Source organism: Aquila chrysaetos, unplaced genomic scaffold (genome assembly GCF_900496995.4).
Source record: "Aquila chrysaetos chrysaetos unplaced genomic scaffold, bAquChr1.4, whole genome shotgun sequence".
In the NCBI taxonomy this organism is placed as follows: domain Eukaryota; kingdom Metazoa; phylum Chordata; class Aves; order Accipitriformes; family Accipitridae; genus Aquila; species Aquila chrysaetos.
This window is the reverse complement of record NW_024470387.1, coordinates 7,876-17,953: the sequence shown is the minus strand read 5'-3', so window position 1 is coordinate 17,953 and position 10,078 is coordinate 7,876. Positions and strand designations below refer to the sequence as shown.

Here is a 10,078-nt window from a genome sequence, read left to right as displayed (position 1 = left end):
CCTAAAGTTGATGGCATCGCTGGTCTTTGGTTTCTCAGTTGTAACGGTCGCGACAACATGAAAATGTGTTGCTCTGCGTGCTTCAGTACTGCCAAAAGCCTTAGGAAATCCGCCAGTCCTTTTTGGTAGTCTGAGGTATTGCAGCACTGGGGATTTTACAAATTGACCTGCATTGTTTAAAGTGTAACTGCCAAATAGCTGTAGTATATCATTTATGAGGTGTATGTAAGCAGTTAGGTATTTTTCTAAATGTTTAAAAAGAGAGGCAACTGAATGTTATGGGTTTTCTTTCCTGACGTTTTGACGGAGTGCTCTGAAGTACTTTCTTTCTCTCTGGCTTTCAATGGTGTGTTTTCCTGGCAGTTCAGTAGCACCTCTCTTGGGCAGCGCAGCTGGCCAGGTGTTCCTCCTCATTACGTAACACACACAAAAACCCCTAGTCACATTATAACTGTGTACTTTGGAGATAGATAATTTAATGGTAGGAATTCAGAGCTGTGCAAGTTAAGGTAATGCAAAAGGAAAATCAAATACTTTTACAGTATAAGTATTCTTACTGGATGTATATAAACGTGGGCACACCCTTTGAGTGTAAAGTGAATTATTGAGATTTATTCTTTATTTTTCATGTTGCTCTTTGAAGTTTTCCACTTCACTTTCAGCTTTATTCACCAAACAAGCAAGATGCAAAGCAGCAGCAGCAGCGCAAGGGCTGTAGCTGTTGCGGTGGATCCGTAAGCGTAGATTCTGATTGTGTACGACCTCGTCCCGCAGCCTCCCGGGGTTCTCTCCCTGCAGCAGTGCTGTAAGGAAGGGAGGAGACGTTTTCCAACCCCGGCAAGAGTGTTTACTTGTGTGCTAAGAAGGTATTGAAAATAATGGGCATCAAGGCCTCGAAACCACGGCGTTACCGGCGGGCAGGAGAGGCCCTGGGGATTTCTGGCCTCGGAGCGGCACCAATGCCGACGCAACGGCTGAGAGCAGGTCCGGCACAGGTGGCTCTCCCGTCCCCGGCACGTGTTTCACCCCAGGCAGAGGCGGAAACGTGCCGGCCGGTTGGTAAAGCATCGGCATGGGAGAGAGCCAGATCCTCCTCCGAGAGCCACTGGGGCCGGGACTGGCTTCGGCCAATATCTGCTGAGGGACCAAAACATTCACCCTGAAGTACCCTGACGAAAGAAGAAAGTTTTATTCCTCTTATTTTTTTAATGAAAGAAAAACAAAAAATAAAGCAAACCATGCACTTTAGGCGGCCCAGCGCGGGGCTGCCGGCGCCCGGGGGGGGGTCCCGTCCCCCCCCCTCTCCCTTCCTCTGTGGCCGGTGGGGCGGCTTCGGGAGACGCCGGGGAGCGGCCGGCGGTTGCCGAAGGCAGGTCCTGGACTTTACCACTAGCAAAGACGACGCCCGACGTGACGAACTCCTCATGCTAGCGAGCACTCCTTACCGTAGCAGATTTTTGCAAATGGAGTTTTACAAGTCTATATTTAAAGAATTGTATGTTTGTAACAAATAAAAAGTATGCGGAAAAGTTAATGAAAAACCCATCCCGGCCCCGTCTCGCTCCTTGGGGGGGGTTTGGGGGGGGATCCCCAACTGTCCCTGGTGCAAGAGGGTCTCACCACTGCCACCATCTTGGTAAGGGATGGGGTGGGCAGGGACAGCAGTGGCGTTGTGGGGGTTTCTTGGGGACCCTCGGGGCTCTGGGGGGTAACACACAGGTGTCCTGAGGGTTTGGGGTGGCACAGAGGGGGCACACGGAGTCCCCAGCACGGGCACGTTGAGGGGCCACCTTGTCCCCAAGTAGGGCCCTGTCCCCAAAGGGGGTCCCCGGAGCCGGGGCAGCTGCGGGGAGCACCGCGGGGAGCTGGGGGGCACTTGGGGGTGCAAGGGATTGGCACCATGGGGAGGGAGGAGGGTTTGGCACGGCTCACGCAAGCACGCTGGTGTGCGCAGACTGGCATGGCAAGCCATGAGTGCCACGCACACGGCTGTGTGGTGTGTGAGCAGGCATGTGTAAGGCATGCATGCCCTGCACAAGGCGTGTGCGCCGCGCACACGGCTGCGTGGCGCGTTCACCACCATGTGTGCGGCGTGCGGCCTGTGCCGGGCAGGGTGTCAGCAATCCCATGCCGCCCCCAGCAGCGAGGCGGCCCGCGTCTGGGCGGCATGCGGTGATGCAGGCGCCGCAGCCCGCGCCGCATTTAGCTCTGCGGCTCCCTGCGGGCACGGGCTCATCTGAGGACACGAGCGGGAACCGCCTGCGCATGAGCCGCTGCCGCCCGCCGCAGCACCGCAAACCGGCCGCCACCGCCGCCACCTGTCCCCAACACCGCAGGCAGCCAGGGCCTGGCCTGACCCTGTCCCTGGCGGCGGGGTGGGGGGGGGCTGGATCCCCTCCGACCGGGGTCCCTCGCCCCTTGGGGAACAGCTGGCGGCGTCCCCGAGGACCCCGTCCCCCACGTCCCCCAGATGCCGGGGTGGGCAGCTGCTCCAGCCCTCCCCGAACGGAGCTGGGGGGGCTGACGGGGGACAGCTGGGGGGGCCCTGGACGCACAGCAGTTGCTGCCTGCAGGGCAGGTGCAGCCAGCATTCCCTCCAAGGGGGGAGTGGGAGCAGCTGCAGGGCCAGGGAGGGGCTCAGGGCCCCCAGCAGGGTCACCCGGGCACCCCCCACAGCAGCTGCAGCGAGGGGCAGGGCCCCCCCCCCCCACTCTGCCTGGCACTGGAGGGAAACTGAGGCACAGGGTGGGGCGTGAGCCAAGGCGTCTGGGACACCCAGGGTGGGACAGCGACGGGGCAAAGGTGCTGTCACGGTCCACTCAGTGCACTCGTGATGGTTCATTTGCTACGATCTTGAAAGTGCAAAATTAAGGTGACCAACACCAAAGGGGATAGCAGTAATCACACAGTAAAACTTTATTGTATTGCCTGTGAAGAGGCACGTGATACTTAGAGATGGGTGAAAGGAAGGAGAAAAGTAAAGTAAAGTTTAGAGAGAGGAGAAAGAGAGGTTATAGCTACCACCGCTGATCTCAAGACGTCCTAACAGTCCCGGATCCAGCTACTGCTGCGTCGTCGATCGTCGTGGTCCTTGGTGGGGAAGCTTCAAATTCCCATTGTTCAGAAGTCATCTTTTATGCTTAGTAACACACCTTGCTCCACCTCTGCCTCAGGAGTCTCCGCCCCTCTCGGAATACAATTATCATATCTCCGCCCTTCTCGAGCGAGGCTATCACGCAGGCGCAGGGTCGGTGTCCGAGGCGTGGTAAGTCTTGGAGGCAGGTAGCCTTCGACCAGGAGGTGTGTTTTGGTATTATAATGAAGCAAAGTTCATCTAGAGTTCATGATTTCTTCATCGATGTTATGGCAACGGTTGCAATCCATCCTTTTTGACAGTAGCTATGCGGTTATCTCTAAGGGCTCTAGCCAGGTACCTTCCAGGAGCCTTGTACCGCACATTCTGTCCTTGGGATTGGCCGCTGCGCTCCAAACAGGCCGTTGTCAGGTAATGTACTGTTCATGTTCCTGATGACAATGTTGAGACAATGCTGATTTTCTGACCGACTCTTACAGGTGACTTCCTCGTCTCCTCCTCCTCCCCAGCCCGGCACTCCCCTACCTGGGGCAGGGCAGGCTCGGGAGCTCCTTCCATTATCCTCAGGCAGTGGCTGCGCCGCGCAGGAGCTTAACGCTCCCGAAGCTGCTCCTGTTAAGTCATTGACCCTTGCTCTCTAAAATCCAAATTTTCTCGTATAAAATTAACCCTGTTGCGTAAATTGGGTTCGGTTTGACGCTGGAATGGGCTTATCCTGAGAAATTAAAGGTTTTATTTCCCGTGACACACTCTTCCCTAGCACACCCCCTACCCTCCCCGTCCCGTGACAGTCTGGACCAGGAATTTTTGGGGCTTTTTTTGGCCGTATTTTATCCCTGCCGTTACCAACGACCAGCCCTTTTCCTTCTCAACGTCCCCCCGTGTCATGAGCCCCAGCCCAAATCCCTCCCCTGGGGCTGAGGGGACGGTCTGTGTTACCTCACTGCCACTGCCCTTCTTACCCTACGGGGCAGAAGCAGCCTTTTTTTCTGCATTTCCTGAAAAACACATGGGGAAGGACTCAGAGCCACCACCGGGCCTCAGCGTCACCTGGGAAGGATTCCCCTCACCTCGGTGGTGCCCGTGCCGGCAGCCGCCTCCTCCTGGCACTGAGCTGGCACAGGCAGCGGCCGGGCTGGGCCAAGCGCAGCAGTTTATAAGCGAGCTTTAAGTCTTTCTAGGCTGCGCCTCAGGCCCAAGTCCTTCAGTCGGCTGTGGAGGTGATGACAGCGCCTGGGCTGGGCGGGGAGCGGGTGGGAAACTCCGTCCACCCCTGAAGCGGGCGGAGGGGAGAAGTGGGGCGCTGATACCGGGGGTGTACGGAGTGGTCCTAAGGCCTACAGAGGCCGCGGGCCCCGGGCCCTCTCAGGAGCCGAGCCCCGGTGCCCGGGGAGACCCCGGCCCACGACCGGGGAGACCCGCCGGGACACACCAACGGCCCTGATGGGGACCGCGTCCGCGGAACGGGGCCCGGGGCCCGCCTGACACGGTGGCGGAGCCCAGCGAACCCTCCACCGCCGCCCCGCTCCCCTCAGCGCCCCATCCGCCCCCTCCCCCTCTCTGCGCAAAAAACAACATGGGGGGCAGGGGGAGAGACTGGGCGGGAAAGGCTTCTCTCCTTCCATTGGCTGCACGAGCTGTCTGTCTGCCCGGCCCCGCCTCTCAGGAGACAGCCGGCTCTTTCGATTGGTAGACGATCACATCACTCCGCTGCACCGCCCACTGGCTCGGAGCCAGCGGACACGCCCCCCACCCTCACCCCTGCGTGCTGTGTGCAAAGGAAAAAACAGCCGTTAAACGGGCCGCGGGGCGGAGCCAGTGAGGGGGCAAGAAGTGGTGCCTGGATTGGCAGTAGCCGGATGTTCAAACTAGTATGGGATGCCTTGATTGGCTCGGGGCTGCCGCGGCAGGGCGGGCTCCCTCCTCGCGCTCGGGCGGGTTATTGTCTGGTGGCTCCTGAGACGGCTCCAGCGCGGACTTGGGACCAGGGCTCAGGCGGCGGCAGCGGCAGCGGCCGGGCTCGGTCCGGCTCCTCTGGGGGCTCCGGGACCGGTAGCGGAGCCGGTGGGAGGCCGAGGCCGGGACGTTCCGCTTCCCCGCTGGGCCGGGGTGGCTGGCCGCAGGCCCAGAGGTGACAGGGCCGCCCGGTGGGGGCCGGAGACGCCGCTGTCAGCGTGGACCCAGAGTCGGGCATCGGCTGCCGTTCCTCTCGGGGAGAGACCGGGGCTGTGGAGGCGGGGGGGGGGGGGGGGGGAACGGGCGGCTCCTGTGCCGGGCTCTGTCACCGATCCGTGACCTTGGGCACGGCGCCGCTCCCTGCCCTTCCTGCGGGGCTCCCCCGGCAGCCTCCCGTTGACCGGGCGCCTGGAAATGCACCGAAAACCGCTTCTGTCCGCTGTCCCCCCCATACCCCCCCTCCCAGCCCCGTGGTCCCCGGGGCCGCCACCGTTGTGTAACCAAAGCTTCTCGCCGACTTCATCTCGTTGCGAGGCCCCTCGGGAGACGATTCGTGCCGCTTCCCAAAAAGCCGGCCCTGCCGATCGGGCCAGAGGGAGAGCGAGCGGCGGAGCCGGTGACTCCCTTGTGCTGTCAAAGGTTTCCCGGGGAGGCTGGGAAACACCGTGACTGCCTCTACTTCATCGGCTTTTGGAGGGAAACTGCCTCTATTTCATCGGCTTTTGGAGGGAAACTGCCTCTTTACAGCTACTCTCCGTGCTTAATATATTTTAAAAGTTGATTGTGTAGTAAGGAAGTGACTGTCAGGGGTGTAAAACGGGTCAGAGTGGCCTGAAGGATGTCTGTCAAGTGGCCCGGCTGCCTTGCCCAGGTAGCCCCTGCCCCAAGGAGCATTGGATTTCCACAGTTTAGATTCTAACTGACATCTCTGTGCGCGTTGGCTCTCGGCAGAGACTGATTCCATGGCAACGGTGGGGGGAGAAGGTTGGGGTTTAATCCTCCCTGATGCCTTCTTCGTGTGGCTTGGGGTCTGAAAGTTGCGGAAGTCACGGTTGCAGGGTCTGTAACTGTTGGTTAGGATACAGAGGAGAGGAGGTTCCCAGGCGGGAGATAAGGGCCCCGGGTTGCTGAGGGTTGACGTGGAAACGCTTTGAGATTATGCAGCCCTTGCCAGAGGGTATCTCAGAACTTGTGGCAATAGATAAAAAGTTGCTTTTTGAAGTATTTTAGTCGTGTTTGAAGCAACAAGAAGAAAAAAAAAAAAAAAAAGTTGTTTGCCTGCTGTGAGAGATCCAGTGTGTTAAATCCGGTGGGGTTTTGGTATGGGAATGTGCTTTCAGCGAGTGACTTCTGTGGGGAGAAGGGAAGGAGACGTCGCATTCCTGTGCCCGTCAGCATGGTCCCCTCCAGATGAAGAATCGAATCACTGCTGTTTCTGACCCAAATTAGCCCCCACAAGCGCTGCTTCCTGAGGAAGAGAAGGAGACCTGCATGCTGTGAACGCTATGTTTGTCAAGGAGCCCTCGTTCCTCCGCTGGGACTGCGGCCGGGAGGGTGATGAGCTTCCGCAGGGAGCCGCTGGCGGCTCAGCTGTGGGAAACTGTTGCGGCGTTTCCTCTGCAAACCCCACAGAGGGTTTCGACGTTGGTGAAGATGGAGACAACCCTCAGTACTTCTGCTGTGAGACTTTTCTTCCCTCTTTTTGGTCAAATATCATGTAAAGAACCATCAGGCGGGCAGCTGATGGCTGGAAAACTTGACGGAGAAGTGGGAAAGTTCACAGCTGGCTGATAAAAGCCCTCAGTGTGAACAGCCAGGGCTTTTCCCAGAGCTGCCTTTTATTTCTAGAGCGAGGAAATATCCCCAAATCCCCCTTCCTGATTTTTTAAGTTTTACTGAATGATGTTTTCTACTGATAAAAGTAACTCCTGATGCTTCACTGCAGTGAAGGCAGTGTCGAGTTGGCGCTTCAAAGCGATTTTAGACACGTCTCCAAGTCATCCCTCAGCCGTTCTCCTAACAAACCAGAGCCAACCGCTTCTGCAGACACTCCTGTCCGGGTGTCGGCTGCCAAAACACCGAGCGGCTTTGCCAGGTGCCAGCATTCCCACAGCCGGATCACCGCTGGCAGCCTCGGGGAAGAACCCACCTGTGCTCGGTGCCGTGGGATGCCAGCCTGGCTCTCCTGCCAACCTGGCCCAGCGCCGCTCTGTGCTTTATCACCTCCAGATTAAATATTTCCCCCTTTAAACTGGGCTGGCGCTCCCCAGCCGGTGCAAGCGCGTGGTGTTAACTCCCACCTCGCTGGGATGGGATGTGGATCTTGGACATTCCCGTGTTAAGCTGGTGTCTTATTTTAAGGATTAATGCGCTCAATTAGCGTCACCTCGGTCTCCTGGGTATCTCTGGATCCTGTGGTTTCTCCTAAGTGAGCGGGAAGGCCTGGTGGCAGCTTTGAGCTCCCTCACAGTAAGCCATAATTCCTTCTTTTAGAAGGGGATGGGGACTGTGGGAATCAATATGTGGTGTAAAAATAGGGATTACCAGTATCCAGCGTGTTTTAGGGCCCCGCTTTCCCTCTGCAGTTCTTCTCCGCTCATCATGGGCTGGGAGACTTAATTTTGTGGGTTATAGTTTCTGTTGTTTCTTAAAAGGACCAGATTTTGGGTTGGTAACATGGTTTTTCACATGGAGGGCGCAGGCTCTTTCTGACTGGCCTGCTGCATCCGTCTGCTGCTCTCGCCTTCATTAGAAATGGCTCTCGTTAGCTGTTAGTGACATCACAGTTTCTTTCAATATCCCTTGAATGGATCTATTTCCTTAAGGCAGATGTGAGAGAGCCCAGCAAACCCACGTTTAGTTCTTCCTCATTTCTTGGTGGCTTCCAAACTCTTGCACTTTGGGGTTTCAGCCGTGCCCTACAACACGATTTTTTATTAAATCCGTGATTTCTGGGGCTCCCTGATGATTTTCCACTCCGGAGCAGGAAGAGGATTGCCCTTGAATTCCACAGGCCTGGGCTGCAAATTCCTATGTACAGGAACAGCATCCTGCCGCGCGACCTGTGTCAGCGCGTGCCTTCAGAGCAGAGCAAATGAGTCTGAAATCAAGCCGTTCTCACAACTGCTGGAAAAAAAACCAAACCAAACCACCAAACCAAACGGGTTCTTTGGGCTGCTTTTCCCCCCGTTTGGCGTTTACTGAAAAATAATGGGAATAGCAGTAGCAGGAAATGAGAGAGGGAGACACCCGGGGTGATAAAGCAGCTGCCGCACCCCTCGAGCCCCCACCTTGTCCCCTCGAATTCACCTCATTTTGGGTTGTTCGAGAGGCCACAAGTTTCCTGCAGCGGCAGAGAGCATGCTTGCCTCTGGATGACAGTGCAGCAGGTCTCTCTGGCTTAATTAAGACTAATTGATAGGTGTGTTTCTCTCTTGCAGGCTGGTGGTAAGGCAGGGAAGGACAGCGGGAAGGCCAAGGCGAAGGCGGTGTCGTGCTCACAGAGAGCCGGGCTGCAGGTGAGGCACAGTGGCGCCCGCTGGTTCCCCGATCTCATCATAAAACATGAATTTCTGAGTAAAACCTCCACTTCCTGGTGGGCAGGTTGCCCCAGACCCTCTTTTTTTATTTTTCTTTTTGGGTAAAAACTTAATGTTTTATGATTTGTGTCGTCATCATGGAGGGACGAGAACCGCAGGGGCTGTTTGCTCCCAGCTGTGTCCTGACTTGGGCAGGATCCGTGTCTCCTACAGAGAGGGTGTGAGGATTAATTTGAATAATTATGATGGAATCCCATGGGGAAAAGTGTGAGGAGGATCTGGCTTTGTGTCTCCCTCAGCTGTGCTCTCGTTAAAACTCACGTTAATGTCATTAACGTCATTCTAGGAGCTCCTGGAAGCCGTAGACATGCAGGGTGGGGAGTCGCTTGGGGCCTATGGCATATAGGGGGGCTATAGGTGTTAAGGAGGTGTTGATTGCTCCCACCCCAGTTCCCGGTGGGCCGGATCCACAGACATCTGAAGACTCGCACCACCAGTCACAGGCGAGTGGGTGCCACCGCTGCTGTCTACAGCGCTGCCATCCTCGAGTACCTCACTGCCGAGGTAGGTCCCCACGCTTTGCCTTCCTCCGTTTAAAAAAACCAAACCAAAACAAAATATAAATAAAATAAATTAAAAAAAAAAAAAAATCCTGCGTCCCTCGGGATCCCGAGTGTCTTCCCGATTTCTCAGCAGGTGCTGGAGCTGGCGGGGAATGCTTCGAAGGATCTCAAAGTCAAGCGGATCACTCCCCGTCACTTGCAGCTGGCGATCCATGGCGATGAAGAGTTGGATTCCCTGATCAAAGCCACCATTGCCGGTGGAGGTGGATATCGTCCTTGCTGCCCCCTTCCCTCGTTCCTGTCCCTAACTGGGAATTTTAGTGAGAAGAGGGGGGGAAAAAATACAGGAAGACACACGGAAATTTGGCATAAATACTGGCGGCTCACTGCTTCCCCAGATCCGACTGGAAGGAAGGGTTTGTGCTGGGTTATCACAAAACTCCGCTGGGAATCGAGATTTTCTTGGAGCTTTTTGGGAAGTATCTGATGGGAATCCTCCTCTTCTCTCTGCAGGTGTCATCCCCCACATCCACAAGTCTCTGACTGGGAAGAAGGGACAACAAAAAATGGTGTAGAGAGGAGGAAAAAAAAAAAAAAAAAGCAGCCGCCTCCCTCCCGTCATTGTACTGTACCTGGGACAGAAGAAATCTTGGGGATATGTGGAATTTTTTTTAAGTCATAGTTCAAAGGAGGAGCATAGACAATTGACTGTAGAGAGGAGAAAACATTGGTATGGGCTTTAGATTTAAAGTTTGACACAAAGTTGTATCTTGCCAGGCGGCAGCAGTCGGGGTGGGGGGGGCGAGGGGCTCGGCTGCTCCCCTGGGTTTTATACAAAAATGTAAAGGATAAACCATTTTTTACAAAAAAAAAAAAAACAAACCCCAAACCACGCCTCTCCTGTGGTGTTGGCGTGGGGGAGGAAG

At 56.0% G+C, this 10,078-nt stretch overlaps 1 protein-coding gene across 1 annotated transcript; it reads left to right on the top strand.

The window, feature by feature from the left end:
- The first annotated feature begins 2,175 nt into the window (after nt 1-2,175).
- LOC115338082 (translation initiation factor IF-2-like) lies at nt 2,176-9,877 on the top strand. The gene is made up of 7 exons (XM_030006521.2): nt 2,176-2,375; nt 4,464-4,583; nt 4,875-5,108; nt 8,490-8,568; nt 9,040-9,153; nt 9,286-9,415; nt 9,666-9,877. The coding sequence occupies exons 1-7, from the start codon at nt 2,176-2,178 to the stop codon at nt 9,725-9,727; spliced, it is 939 nt and encodes a 312-aa protein (XP_029862381.1). The 3' UTR covers nt 9,728-9,877.
- Nucleotides 9,878-10,078: the final 201 nt, after the last annotated feature.

Coding starts and splice junctions, on each gene's coding strand:
- LOC115338082 (XM_030006521.2), top strand. CDS start 2,176: ATGCAGGCGCCGCAGCCCGCGCCGCATTTAGCTCTGCGGCTCCCTGCG. Junction 5,109..8,489: donor GGCGGCGGCAGCGGCAGCGG/CCGGGCTCGGTC, acceptor TTCTCTCTTGCA/GGCTGGTGGTAAGGCAGGGA. Junction 8,569..9,039: donor CACAGAGAGCCGGGCTGCAG/GTGAGGCACAGT, acceptor CTCCCACCCCAG/TTCCCGGTGGGCCGGATCCA.